At 34.4% G+C, this 15568-nt stretch overlaps 2 protein-coding genes and 1 long non-coding RNA gene across 3 annotated transcripts; all 3 read right to left on the reverse strand.

Moving 5' to 3' along the window:
- Nucleotides 1-162: 162 nt before the first annotated feature.
- LOC122713380 (oxidized low-density lipoprotein receptor 1) lies at nt 163-1392 on the reverse strand. Its single transcript, XM_043933757.1, has 5 exons — nt 1323-1392; nt 1035-1253; nt 849-953; nt 460-751; nt 163-313 (listed from the first exon to the last, which is right to left on the reverse strand). The coding sequence occupies exons 1-5, from the start codon at nt 1390-1392 to the stop codon at nt 163-165; spliced, it is 837 nt and encodes a 278-aa protein (XP_043789692.1).
- A 988-nt stretch (nt 1393-2380) lies between these two features.
- LOC122713416 (protocadherin Fat 4) lies at nt 2381-8517 on the reverse strand. The gene is made up of 17 exons (XM_043933848.1): nt 8491-8517; nt 8093-8225; nt 7611-7897; nt 7429-7521; nt 6511-6618; nt 6342-6443; nt 6137-6262; nt 5229-5423; nt 5058-5145; nt 4827-4936; nt 4585-4731; nt 4310-4424; nt 4172-4241; nt 3642-3815; nt 3196-3539; nt 2841-3115; nt 2381-2624 (listed from the first exon to the last, which is right to left on the reverse strand). Exons 1-17 carry the CDS (start codon nt 8515-8517, stop codon nt 2535-2537), a joined length of 2484 nt encoding a protein of 827 aa, XP_043789783.1. The 3' UTR covers nt 2381-2534.
- Nucleotides 8518-8617: 100 nt separating this feature from the next.
- LOC122713257 lies at nt 8618-9234 on the reverse strand. Its single transcript, XR_006346472.1, has 2 exons — nt 9101-9234; nt 8618-8989 (listed from the first exon to the last, which is right to left on the reverse strand). It is a non-coding gene; the product is annotated as an uncharacterized LOC122713257 (long non-coding RNA).
- Nucleotides 9235-15568: the final 6334 nt, after the last annotated feature.

Consider the following 15568-nt stretch of genomic DNA (forward strand, 5'->3'; position numbering starts at 1 on the left):
TATATTTGATATTATATTAAGTATATTGTGTTTACTTTATTTTTATATACATGTATTATTTTTTTTAACGTTATTAAATATGAATTTTTGAAATCAAATAAATATATATGCAATAAATACAATGAATTACACGTTATTAAATATTAGTTATTACATTTAATGCTATTCGTTCAACATTTTTGCAGTTTTCTCAATTTTTTTTGCTGAATCATCATCTTTTGTCAATTTACAAGCATATTTGTGTCTTGCGCCACAATCATCACTTTGATAAGAGTACAATCTAGATGTAGAATTGTAAGATAATTTTAAACATCTAAAAATGCATTAAGTAAAAAAACGAAATAAATATTTATCTAAATTGAACTTACAATATTTTAAAATTAAATTTTCATTAATAATTATTAATCATTAAATGTATTTTTCAAATTTATAATTTTTGATATTAAAAAATAATCTTACCTGCCATCACCAGGAACAGTGTATTTAGTATTTTGATAAACTGGTTTTGCACTACTAGCCCAGATCCAAAGAAGACCTGGATTTAATCCTCCTGTCCAAAAGGTTTTACCTTTTAATTTAGAATTCGTTTGTAAATTAACTATTACGTCGTGTTTTTCATTATTAGTATCAAATTCTAATAATTGGCCGCCCATTCCTCGACAAAGACTTGCTGACGACTTCCAATCGAATTCACGATTGCTAAAGTGATAGCAATTCTGGCCGATTTTGGAATAATTAGTGGGACAAGATTCTAAGGATGATAACGAAGAATTTTTGCAAAGATGAGAATTAATTAATCACTATAAATTAATTTATAAGATGAGAAATGAGAAAAATTTAAAACTTGCCTTTTTTGTTGATATTTCCAGAAATTACATAATACAGAAGTTCTTCTGCTCTTTTAAGACGATTTTCTAAAAAATCTACTCTGTAGACAAGTTTCTCTATCGCACCTTTATATCATAGAAGATAATTTATATAATTCTAAATAGAAAAATAATTATTCTATTACCATTTTTTTATTATAATTTTACCAAGTAAATAGAGATCTGTTTCAGAGACTTCTCGTTTGTTTGGCATCGATATTTTGCTCGTAACAGTTAAGCTTTTATCTCCCAATTTCATCACTTTCGACATTCTGGTTATTTTTGAATCGGAAATAGTCCAGTTTTCTAGAATTTCACCCCATATTCCTAATGGTTCAATCATTGAAACGTTAAGTGAATTTATAGCGGATACCGAATATAAATTATCTAAAAATATGAATAATCTTATTAAAAGATATATATTTTTATATAAAGAATTTAATCCTTTTCGTATACCTGGAATTTCCATAATACATAATTGAAAGAGTAACATGGAAAGTAAGCAAAAAGATAGTTTATGTTTCATGGTACACCTGAAAATAAGGAGAAATTCGATTGCGAAGCAGAGATATCTTTAACTTTCTTTAAGAAAGTTTAAATAGTTGGAACGATCGATAGATCATTCGAATCATTCTTGAACATTTCTTCAATGTTCTTTTAAATATTCTAATTAATATTCAATTGTTAATAATTATATTCCTTTAAATATTCTTAACATCTTAATTTGATATTCCTTTCATTTATTATAAAAAGTAAATGATATATAAATGTAAATGATTATATTTTTACAGACAACTCAGATGAATTATCAGATTAATTATTATTTACAAAATTAATTTAAGAAAAGAAAAAAAAATATATCAGGAAAGATGCAATACAGCGATAAAAGATTAAGATGCATTACGTACGTATATATCTATAAAATAAAGACGACCTCTTAATTGTTATCATACCACATTCATTTCTTCTTGAATATTGCTCAGTTGCTCGATCCACTTTCGTTCATGAGCGAAGTAAGACTATCGAGAGTCGAGGTTCGTGCGAGACACTTTCTCTCTCTCCTCTTCGAAAAAATGAGTCACTTTCTTTATTAAATTTGGCCGTTATGTTTCACGCTTTTACGCGATTCGTTCTCATGGTCAAAATTTCTTCCCTCCTCGTTCATTTAAAATTTTAATCAAATCAAAACTTACTTTGATTATCTTCTCGAAGATTTTAGAAATTTTAGAATCGTATATATTGTATTAAATTACACAACTCGAAAAATAAGAATAACACGAAGAATTCGTAAAAGTATCGTTCCACTGACACGATTCTTCAGATGAAACGAAATTTTATCTTCTTCTTGACAGGTGATCGTCGAGTTAAATGTAAATTAAAAAAACTTCATCATTTCTTAATTTTTTGTATTTCTTTAATAAAACAACTATGGATAATAAAGAACGTATTTGCATTATCATTCGATGCATTATCTCCAACTAATATACATTTTATATGTACATTGATTTAAAATTCGTTATAATCTGGCAACGATACAGAACATTTTAACATTTGTCTGCTTATTAAAGGAATTTATTTATTGAAATAACCTATCGATGAATATTTTCTCGTTCGATGGTATAATAAATTGGAACCATTTTTTCTCTTTCAGTCTTTCTCGTTTCATGATTAAAAATACACGGTAAGATTAAGTCGTTCGTTCCCGATCTGACTGTTTCTGGACATTGTTTCCGCCGTTACTTCCACGCTATCCACTGTCTAAAACAAAAAAAGAAAATAATAATGATAAACCATAACGATAAGTCGTATTAATTGTGCACTATTGTTTATCGGAATACATAATACATATATATATTAATACATATATATATATATTAATACATATATAATAATAATACATATATATATATATATATATTTTCGTAGAATAGAAAGGCATANATATATGTATTTTCGTAGAATAGAAAGGCATACCCTGTCATCATCGTCCCAGGATAATTTTTTAACTCTCTGTGAAACGGAGCAAGCAGGCCACGCGGGCAACGCCAACGAATCTGGAACATCTCCGGAATAATTGGAAGATTGGCAAGAGCTAGCGTTCAAATTTGTTTTCGCGCTTAAGTCATTCATGTTTTGTACTAGACCACCGACGTTAGGTATGTTGGAGGTTGCAGACAAACCTGGAGGATTTGGCGCCGGGGCTATCTTGTGTCTCGCGTAAACAGGTATTTGTCTGGCTGACGTTACACCTAATTTGTACAAAAACAATATAAAATGATTCCAATCATTGATTGAACGAACAATTATTTCTTTATAATTATTTATTTACTTTTAATCGTGGCATTATAATTCCTCGCTCCGAAAACAGGATTTTCAACATCGCCACTGTCGTTATTCGCCGTCTGAGATTCGCCGTTGATGTTATCGTCGACGATCTCTCGATCGACACGATTCATTTCCTCTGAATCGTCCCCGGCCTCCTCCTCCCCGTTCTCCTCGATATTGTGCGCATCCTCGGCACGAGTTCCTCTTCGAGGACCAACTTCCAGAGCGTCTTGGAGCATGTTTGCCCCGAGCACTTGCGGTGTCGGGCTCAGGGCAGAGGGGACCGGCGATTTTTCTCGATAACCGGTCCCGACCGAGCTCACGGACCCGCTCGTCTTTGGTCTTTTGCTTTTACGTGAAAAATGTGGAAAAAAAATGTAGAAAAATTTGGGAGGAAAGGAATACAAGTTACATTAAAGATTTTTCTTTTAATTTAAAGACATTACTTACTTTTTGTATATGTACAATATCAAAACAAGTATTATAACACCAAGGAGACCCAAAACAGCGCCGAAAACGGCGACAAGGAGGACGCTGCTTCCCAACCAGGCGGGTGCGGCTCTCGCGGCTATCGGCAAGGATCCGCTATTCGGCACGTGCACGATCACCGGGATCATGCTGGATCTTGAGAGAGAGAATGAGAGAGAGAGAAGAAAATTGGAAGGAATTATAAATTTGAATTACGAAGTGCGGATAAAATTAATTTTATTCATTGACTGTTTGTTCAATAACCTGGGGGGGCGGCCAGAATCGGAAGCCACGGCCACTAATCTGGCCAAGGAACCGTTAACCGTTGCTACCGATCTGAGAATTAATTCTCCATTGTCACGTATCTCGAAAGATCTGAATTACAATTGATTTTATTTCATTATTTATTTCATCAATATTAAAATTATTACGAGGAAATATATCATAATACGTAATTTGTTGTACGTATATATATATATATATATATATATATACATATATTGTTGTCATACCTTGCATCTGGACCTCTAAGAGATAAACTAATTTTGTCGTCTCTGTCACCATCGGCAGCTTCTAACTTTCCTGAAAAATATTAAAGATATTAATTCGTGAAAAAAGAAATGTAAAAGTAGGGGAGAAAATTGGCTCACCGACAATGGATCCTTCTCTCGATGTCGCTGCGTGGAATTCGTATCTAGGATGACGAAACCGAGGTTCCCATTCGTTCACATCCTCGACAGAAACGTTCACGCGTGAAGTGTCGTTCTGTTATTGTACAACGTGTATACAAATATCCTTGCATTATTTCCAATTCCAAAATTAATTATTATCGTTTTCGTTAAATTTTTACTCTCTAAAATGTAATTTTGAACGGCCGATTTTCAAGAATTTTGAAAAAATAAAAGAAAAGAAATTGTACACGCACGTGATGGCCGTCGGTAACGCGAACCAGAAAACTGTGCTGTACCCTCCTCTCGTAATCCAGAGTACCCTTCAAAATCAATTCGCCGGAATTGGTGATGGAGAATCTCTCGAGATCTTCAATTGCCCCCACCAGCCAAAATCTTAAATTCTGAAAGTAGTTGAAAAAAAGAAGAAAATTCGTGGAAAGAGAGGAATTGTTAATCGATCCTGATCTTAACAAAAAAAAAAAAAAATCTGACTTACGGAATCTAATTTATTCACCCCTGTCGTTAACAGAACACTTCCTGGAGGAGTGTTTTCTGGGATAGTGGTTTGATGATCCCTTCGTATAAATTTGACAGGTAACCTTCCACCTAATTTATAATAATGTAATAATAATTATGTGTTTATAATAGTTAAATAATTTGTTATAATTTATAATAATGATGATTTATAATAATGAAAATTGAAAGAAATAGAAGAGATTATCTTCACCAGCGGTGGGTTCGACGTTCCAATCGGTCTCCCGAGAAACAACTATGGTGGAAAGAGCGTATTTATCCGGATTGTCCAATTGCGTAGCCTGGAAACAAAACAGGGATAAGAAATTTAGACATATCATTGAAGTTTAATTTATTAAAGAATTTGTATTGCGAGGATGTTTGCCTTGACGACGATCGTTGCTGGGGACAAGAGTTCGTGTTCGTATAACGGCCGCGTTATGGCAACCTCGGCTGTTTCCGGATTCAGGGTGAGAAATGGAAGAATACCTCCTTGAATCGTGTACTTGACGGGAGCGTTAATTCCTACGTCTTGATCCATCGCTTTTATCGCCATTGGATCTACCTTCAGTGTCTTTCTCTGGGAAAAAAGAAAAAAAGTGAGATTTATAGCTTAACTTGATTATTATTTTAATCAATCTTTAATCCATCGCGCTTTTTCGCTCGACCAAATCAACAACTCGAGACCGATTTTCCGATTATGTTCGAATTTTTTAACTCGAAATAATTTCACCTCATCTTTATTTTTATGTAAAGAGAGAAAATTTGTCGAATAAATTAAACTTTGTATATATTGTTGTTTCGCTCGATATTTTATAAAGATCGCTGAAATGCATCCATCACTAACTAAAATGTCTTTTACTCTTCTCATCTCTTAAGAGCAAACCTTGTATAATGTAATTTTCTCTCTATTATCCTTATTTTTTACACCTCTTACTTTATCTCTATCTTCATCATTGCTTTCCTTCCTTCTATCGTCAATTTTTTTACGAATAGCAATACAGAATAGCAATTTCGTCGAATTCAATAACGAAAAATCATCAAAACTCAAAAACTTTGAAGGTAATATTCCTATTGCCTACGACCAATGTCGAAGATGTCCGATCTAATTTGAGATAAAAAAATTTATCTATTCGACAATATATTATTCTACATTTCGTAAGATTATACGTAGAGTTTAAGAATCAATTCACAAAGCGATATTCTAAAAAAATCGATCGTAAATAAATATTGTCGCTGATCGAATTCGAGCGCAAAGGATTAATAATAATAATAATAATAAAAATTGTGTACCGTTTTAATGTTTCGAGGAACGAGAATTTTGTATTGGTCACTTTGAAAGGCAGGATTTTGGTCATCCGCGTCGATGACGTTGACGTAAAGTGTCGTAGCGGATGATTTTGGCGGGTTACCTTGATCCTAGACGATATTAGGTTACATTTTAATAAAGTTCATCAATCGTCCTTAAGAGACGATTCAAAAACGATTAATGGCTCACTTGTGCGCGTATATCTACAGAGAAATTGGCGAGTGTTTCGTAATCCAGTGGTTTCCTTAGGACCAGAGTACCTTCTAAAGCGTTTACGAACACAAAGTAATCCTAAAAAAAGGAAAAAGAAATGAAAGATCTCTTTCATTCAAAGGATCAAGAGAACGAAAAATGGTACCGAGTGTGGTCCAGGCAAAACTGCATATTGTACGGTAGAAAATGGTCCTGGTTGATCTGCATCCACGGCTCTTACACCTTGAAGAACCCTCGTACCCACCACTGTGACCTATTTTAATATTACAATATTCATCAATAATTACAAAGAAAAAATATGTATATATATATATATAATAATATATATATAAATATTATAAATATATATATATAATAAATAAATATAAATATAAATATAAATATAAATATATATATATATATATATAATAAATAAGTATATATATATATATATATATATAATAAATAAATATATATATAATAATATATGTAATATATAGCTCTTGAAGAATCCTCATACTCACCATATATAATAATCATCAATAACTACAAAGAAAAAAATATAAATATCTTATATATTATTATATATAATAATACATGGCTCTTACACCTTGAAGAATTTTCATATCCATCATATATAATAATCATCAATAACTATAAAGAAAAAAAAATATATATATGTATAAATATCTTATATATTATTATATATAATAATACACGGCTCTTATATCTTGAAGAATTCTCATATCCACCATATATAATAATCATCAATAACTATAAAAAAAAGAAGATATATATATATAAATATCTTATATATTATTATATATAATAATATAGACAGCTCTTATACCTTGAAAAATCCTCGTACCCAACATTGTGACTTATTTCAGTTATTAACAATAATCATCAATAATTACAAAGAAAAAAAGATATATATATAAATATCTTATAAATTATTATATATAATAATATATGCAATACACGGCTCTTACAGAGGATTCTTGACTCTCTTATATATATATAAGAAAAAAAAGAAAAAAGTTTGCAAAAACGAAAGTTTATGGAAAAAAGTTAAGTCCCTCACCTCGGAGATGTTTAAGACGTAAGGCGCATTCACAAATTGAGGCGCGTTATCATTGGCGTCAGTCACGCGAATGTTGACCGGTATCACGAAGCCCTGAAACAAATGAAAATAATTGGGAACGATGTTTCTGTTGCTCGATTATTCGTAATAGCACGCGCAAGCACGTGTAAAGATGCAAGTACAGGGTCTAAAGTGTGTTTCCTCTCGCAGATCACGTTCACGTAAACGCTCGCGGGCCCATCCACGCCCTCCTTGTCCAGGGGTCTGATAAGAGTTAAATTCTTCGAGTAGGCGGAGAAAGTGACGGGGCTGTCGAGTTCTTGAAGCCTGAGCTCGATGTCGCCCTGGGGCCCGGGGTCGCCCAACACCCCGAGCACGCCCACAGTGTCACCGACCGGCAAATCTTCGCCTACGAAGAGGTGTGCGGCGGTTGCGCCGTTCTCCAAGAAACATCTCGCGTCACGGATCACTTAAAGATAAATAAATATCATTGAAATTAAAATCGGACAGAGAATACGTGAGGTGAAAAAGTATTGATGATATATACATGTGAAATCTTTGTTGGGGAAAAAATTATTGTTGAAAGATACGAGGAAAAGGAAGAGGAGGAGTTTCGAGCGAGTCGGAAATGATAGGTAAGAAAGTTGAAAAAACAGGTTACAACCGTGTAGAGAGACGATATTTCTTTGGCCGCTTCGAGCGTAGAACGAATCGTGTTCCTTCGATCCACATCCAGGTATCGTGCGGTTTTTGGGTTTCCGGAGTTTTTTGTGAAGCGATTCACCACTGATCTCTCTCTTATTATTAACTTATCCAAACTTTTCTTCGTACTTTTATTCTTATTCGACAGTTATGCATGGAGAGAAAAACATATTTGAGAATATTTTGAAAATTTCTCTTATGCTAATTAGTCTTTTCGAGTCTTTTCTTAATTAGACGACTTCTTTAAGTGGAAATCTTTGGCTTATTTTCCTTATTTCCGTCGTATCAAAGAAGAGTAGAATAATTTATATTTATCGAAACTTTCCTTTATATCTTATTCGTTTAAAGAGAGTTACGCACGGAGAAAAACAAATTTGAGGGTACCATTTTATGAAAATTTCTCTTATGCTAATTACTTACGAGTCTTTTCTTAATTGAACGACTTCTTTAAGTGGAAATCTTTGACTTATTTTCCTTCTTTTTCGTCGTATCAAAAGAAGAGTTGAACTTATTGAAACTTTCAACGACTTGTTTGTTTAAAGACAGTTACATGTGAAGTAAAAACAAATTTGAGGTTACCATAAAAATTTCTCTTATTCTAATTACTTTCGATTCTTTTCTTAATTGGGCAGAAGACTTCCTTGGATGGAAGTCTCCGACTTATTCAAATCGTATCAAAAAGAAAAAGTAGAATAACATATGCAACGACTTCTTTAGAAGGGAAAAACATGATAATCGTTCGTAATAAGATCGAGACGAGCAATGTTAAGCGATCATTGCCTCTAATTCGTCGTGCATCGAAGCTCCTCTTGTCCGTTATTTCTTCGACTTAACGGTGTTATTTGTGCCGTTTTTACATCTATTGAAATAAATTAATAATTAATCGATAACTAATAATCTGTAAAAAACGAGAAACAGAAATTAAAATTCATCTAGAATCTATGAAAAAAAGAAAATAATCTAATCTTACAACTAATTTTCGATTCGTAACATCGAAACATCGTAATTTCCCTTTTATTCCAACGTGGATACAAATTCAAATATTAAACCAACTATACCACGATGTTTTTGTTTCCAATCAAAGCACCGTAATATTATATATCCATATTAGAAATTCACGTTACAAACGAGTGCTACGAGTGTTATTTATATACGTGAATATGTACGTCACATATACGAAAATCCGACACCGAACACACGTATTACTTGACGCATGCGCGTAGTAGAAAAAAAACGCGTGTGCACAGAAGTCATTTAACAGGCGCGCGTGCACGAGGGGTTAGACGTGTGCGCTCCCTTGGAGCGAAGTTCCGCTAGCTCACGGCGTATCGACGATGCAACGTTCCGCGGTTGCTTTTCGTAATCTTTTTTCCCTCCACAGTCGAAGACTTTTCCAGAAAAAATTACACGCATATTACCATATATATATATATATATATATATATATATATATATCGTTGCTTTCAATTCAAGGAAATTTACACCTCTCTACGTTTATCCACTCTTTCGATGGATGAAATTTATTACGGATAATAAATGGAAATGGTACTTAATCGTACATGAGCTCGATTGTGTGCACGATGAGGATCGCTTAATAAAAACAATAACTCCGAAACTTTATATAATAATAACTTTGAAACTTTATTTTATAGATACCGGGATCGTTTCGAATATTACGCTTCGATGCTCGAGCTAATAAAGCGGAACGAATTTATTCGTTTTAACCGTCGTAGAAAAAGGGGCTAATGCGAGTTCACACGATTATTACCAAGTGAAAAAGTAAACGCACGTTTAAGCGTCGTCTGAATGTTTAAATTTCTCGTCTATCCAGATAACGAGACACGTAAATGAAAGGCCTATGATTCCACAACCGTCCCTATGAGTCTCTTGACTCTAACAACGCGTTATAGTGTCTTATCACGAAGCTTGAGTTGTCAGTTGAGGAAAACACGCGTTGAGGAACAAACTCTTAATCGAATTTGACTTTATTTTACTCAGCACGGAAAGAGTTCGTAAAAAGAATGGCGAAACGGGGTAGCGAAAATATATCGCCGCTTCTCTTTTAACACGGCCCAATTATCGTGCGTGCAAAAAATGGCCGCCAATTTCTACGAATGTAACGGGAAGAGAAGAGACACGTTAAAACCATATCTCGATTTTCGCAATGGAACCACTTTCTAAGTCATTCGATCCTTTATCCTCTGGTGGATATGTCGCGAGAATCGTCGAAGGGAAACGGACTGTTAAGATCATTGCGCAACATGATTGCGATTTCTTTAAAAGCGATGCTCTTCGATTCGACGTTTCTATATTTATGCAATAAGTTTATAATTTGAATCAGAGGCACAAAGTGTTTATATTCAATTTTTGGAATATAAATTCGGTTTTTATCTTCTGATAGATATGTCGTGAAAGGAAACGGATTGCTAAGATTACTATGCAATATGATTACGATTTCTTCGATTCGACGTTTTTACGTTTATGCAATAAATTTATAATTTGCTTTGAATCAGATGCGCAATGTGTTTCCAATTTTTGGAATATAAATTCGATCTTTATCCTCTGATAAATATATCCTGAGAATCACCAAAGGATTGCTAAGATTATTATGATCACGATTTCTTCGATTCGACGTTTCTACGTTTCTATGCAATAAATTTACAACTTGCTCGAGAGAGACGAGGGGCGCAAAGTGTCCACAATTCTTCTAGGATACAAATTCGATCTGTTCCATCTTAGAGCCGCAATTTTCCTCCTCGCGATCGTTCGCACTTAATCCCGGACGTGTAACGCAGATTTCACTCTCCACCCCTATGAATTTTTATCACGAAATCTCGTAAAAAACCCATTTGGATCTGACATCGGTGTCTAGTTTTCACTCTATAACTCTATAACATATAAATGGCAACTCGGCCTTGGAGGATCCTCGACTTGTAATTGAAACTTTTTCATTATTATTATAACTTTTTCATTCATTCATTTTGATTATTTAATTCTCTTGTTGTACTCTTTCTTGCAGAGAATTTTATTAGTGCTTATAGTCGTTTATAAATGGAGATAACATATATTAATATTTATAAAGTAAATATCAATATGTTAAAATATATAATTTTCGAAGATTTAAGATCCTTGATAGAATATGAAAAATCATGTGAAAAAAAAAATTATTGATCGTGTGAAGAGCAATTGATACATTTCCATGTGAAGAGGAATTGATAAATTTCCATGTGAAGAGGAATTGATAAATTTCCGTGTGAAGAGGAATTGATAAATTTTTCATAAAATTCAATTTCTCAAAGATTCCGACTAAAATCTTCGACTTTTTATTAGGAGAATATGATATATAAAGAGGTGGCAGGCAATATTTTCCTTAAAATTCAATTTTTCAAAAATTTTGACAATATTTTCGACTTTGTATCATGAGAATATAACTTGACAGGTGAAATTCGAGAAATTTTTCCAAGAATTTTGGCAGTTCCTGGAAATGACGTCAAATTCCAGGAAATTTCGAATTGATAAAGAAGAGGAATGTGAATTTGTGAAGAGGAATTGATAAATTTCCGTGTGAAGAGGAATTGATAAATTTGGGTGTGAAGAGAATTGATAAATGAAAAAAAGTCAAAAAATGATAATATGGCAAAATAAAAAGGTAAATATAAGGTAAGTATATCAAATTTAAGATCCAATAAAGGCGGCGCGCGATTAAGCATCTCGATCAAAGCGGAATCAAAAGGGGGAGGGGGAGGGACGGTCGGATTGTGGTTCCGTGGCGAAGGAGATAGCGTGAGAATACCGAAGGGAAGACCCACATTGTCCCGCGTGTAAATGCAGCGTGTAACAGAGAATGGGCAGGATCCTCAGAATATTCCGTCTCATGGCGATCCAAGGACATCCTTCATCGGTTCGGGCAACGGCCGACGCATCTGAAAAATTTTATTAAACATGACTAATGAAACAGCTGCTCGTAAAATTAGCAAGCACTCGTCCATAAAACATATATTATCAAAATATAATATATTTGTAAAAAAGCATGGTTTCAATTTTTCTTCTCTTCTAAAGACTCGATTTGTTAACTCTACGATTGATTTAATTCAATTAATTCAATAAAATTTAATTTTTTAATATTGATTGATTATAAATCATTAATATTTTTATTTTTAGTAAGAATAGAATTTTTTCAATAATTATTATTTATAGAATTAGATATATAGATTTATATATATTCTTCAAATAAGAATATATATAATGGATCGATTTTTTTATTCAATGATTTTATTTTTAATTTCATATATATATATATATATATTAATTTTAAGACCAAATACATTATCAATTATTTTAAGATGAGATGGTTTAGGATTAATTTCATTTTAATACTATATTATATAAAAATAAAATCTTTTACTTCAAGAATAGTAACTATTATTTTAAATCTTGTTGGTGATTCAGGATTATTAATAATATGTTTTAATAATATGTATTTATTATTAATAATAATGTTTTGTAGCTTGTTTTGGGACGATGGAATTTAATATCGATTTAAAAATCGAAAAATCTCCCGAAAACCGGTGAAACCGTTAATCGAGGTATCGTTAATCGAAGTAGCGTGACTACTGAACAATGCCCTTCCAACGAACGAGAAAACGAGGGCGCAAACATTTGTCGGGGATCGATGTCGAATCCAAAGAGCGGCGACGATATCGAAGAGAGAGAGAGAGAGAGAGAGAGAAAAAAAGAAAAAGGAAAAAAACAGAGACTGTACAGAGGAAACTATAGCGAACATAACGCGTGGTTAGAAAGCATGCGAAGAAACTTTGCTTTATTACGTGAAACCTAGATACGTGGAACGACATTAGGGGCAGTTAGGTGGGGGTGGCGAGAGCGATAGTTTGTCCATTTGCCTCCTTCGAAAGCAAAGGAAGGTAAGGTAAAGGTGAGTCGAATCGCGGAGGTAAAAGTAGAAACTCCGCAAAAAAGAAAAAACATTAAGGAATTTATTAGGGAAATCTCACTTATAATACTTTTATCAAACTGATTCGAATAAAATAAAACAATAAGATTTACGAAGGATTGAACCGTCTCTCTTACATCCTTTTACCCCTTTTCTTCTTCTTCTCAATTCCAAGGCTCCGTTTCGTTCGAACTGGGAATCGTTATCGTAAGATCAAATCGTTATCGTACTCGAGAAGATTACGAGAGAGAAGATTAGAGAGAGCCGTGTCTTGGAGCCGATCCCCCTCGATCGAGTGGGAAGAAAACAAAGAAAATTAATCCCCGGTGGAAGGAAGGGATCTGTGGCGGGTATCATTCATCACCACGGTGGATAACGAATCCATAAGCCGGATACGTTATGTGGGCCACGATACTTGTCAAATTCACCGACCGTAAATTCACAGCGCGCGCCGCCATCACGGCCAACCGGCGTAAAATCCTCCAACGATCCCGATTCCGCTCAAGAATCGCGGCCGACGATGAATCACTCCGCTCCTTCTTCCTCCCCAGCGCGCCTCTGCCGCCACTTTCGCGATCGAAACTGCGTCGAAATCGATTCTTTTCTTTCTTTTTTTTTTTTTTTTTTCGGAAAGACGAAGGAGGAGCACGATTTAATCACATCGAAACGATAAATTTTATTAATTTATCGCCAATTTCGAAGAATATTACGATAAGGTTCTATTTAGTTAGAGGATTGAAAAGAAACCATGTTAACATTCTCCTTTCTTTTTCTTCTTCTTGCCAATTAGTTCGAATGAAATTTATATTAAGATTACAATCCTCCAGCTGCCTCGTTCACTTACCACAATTCCCTTCGACGATCGCTCCTCGTTATCATCCTCCAGAGCAGCGTCTCCCTCAGTGTATTTCTCGAATCGGCATCGTTGACACTTGGACCGACTTTTTCCTTTATTTTTCTTAAGAAAGATACATTTCTCTTCACAAAGTTGAACACTGTTAAATTTTTTTGACCGGCTCGATTCACAGATGTATATCACGAATCGGGAGAAAAGAGGAGAAAGAGGGAGAATTTTGAAAAAAATTTTCACTATCTTTCACCGCGTCACATCTTCTTCCTCGATCGTTCGAATCTATCGGCGGCGATCGATTCGAATATCGAATGGGGAAGAGGAAGAAAGAGAGTAACCACCTGTCCCGACTTTTGACCGGCCGCTGCGAAACACGGACGAGCAAAGAGACGCGGTAGACCGTCACTCGGGAAGTCGGTTCGCTCCATTGTTGGGAAGGGGGGAACTGGGCGACCAACCGAGCGCCTTCCTGGCCCCTGCCTCGAACAGGTGTTTACTTTCGTTGGCAGGAAATTGGACGTGTCTACGTGTCCGCTCCACACACGCGACTGGCCCCTGCCCTGCCCTTTTCCTCCTCTCTTCACCGCCGAAATTCCGTCTATGGGAAAAACTCGTCTATGGGTAACAGAAAATTTCGAATTCGATTCTATATTCCGCGTATCTCTCTCACTGATCGATTTACTTTCGATCTCTCTGATCGATTTAATTTTAACCAAAAGTTAACCCTTTGCGTTCGAATTCTATGGGAAAAATTCGTCCACGGTAACAGAAAATCCTCTGTAACTCTCTGATCGATTTACTTTTAACCAAAAGTTAACTCTTTGCGTTCGAATTCTATGGGAAAAAACCGTCCACGATAACAGAAAATTTCGAATTCGATTCTCTATTCCGTGTATCTCTCTGATCGATTTACTTTTAATCAAGGTTAACTCTTTGCGTTCGAATTTTATGGGAAAAACCTGTCCACGGTAACAGAAAATCCTCTGTAACTCTCTGATTGATTTACTTTTAACCAAAGTTAACCCTTTGCGTTCGAATTCTATGGGAAAAACCCATTCACAGTAATAGAAAATTTCGAATTCGATTCTCTATTCCGTGTATCTCTCTGATCGATTTACTTTTAACCAAGGTTAACTCTGCGTTCAAATTCTATGGGAAAAACTCGTCCACAGTAACAGAAAATTTCGAATTCGATTCTCTATTCCGTGTATCTCTCTGATCGATTTACTTTTAAGCAAGATTAACCCTTTGCGCTTCAACGGTGACTTTCGGTCACCAGTGGGATTGATGCGGCAACTTGAACGGCGACAATATTTATTTACGTTTGATTTTTTAGAATATCGCTTCATAAATAGGTTCCTAAGCTCTTTACGTGTAATCTTATGAGGTGTAGAATAATATATTGTTGAATGGCTAGATTTTTTATCTCAAATTAGACGGTGATCGTGAGTCGAACGACATCTTCGGCGTTAGTCCGAGTTCGACAGTCGTGGGAATAGAAATATTATTTTCAAAGTTTTTGAGATTTGTAAGCGTGGAGTACGGTAATGAAATTAGTTGAAGCGAAGATGAGTTTGATTTTTCGTTATCGAATGACAAAATTACTTTTATCCGTAAAGAAATTAACGATAGAGAAA

The sequence above is a fragment of the Apis laboriosa genome, unplaced genomic scaffold (assembly GCF_014066325.1).
Source record: "Apis laboriosa isolate Shangri-la unplaced genomic scaffold, ASM1406632v1 scaffold23_cov150, whole genome shotgun sequence".
Lineage (NCBI taxonomy): Eukaryota > Metazoa > Arthropoda > Insecta > Hymenoptera > Apidae > Apis > Apis laboriosa.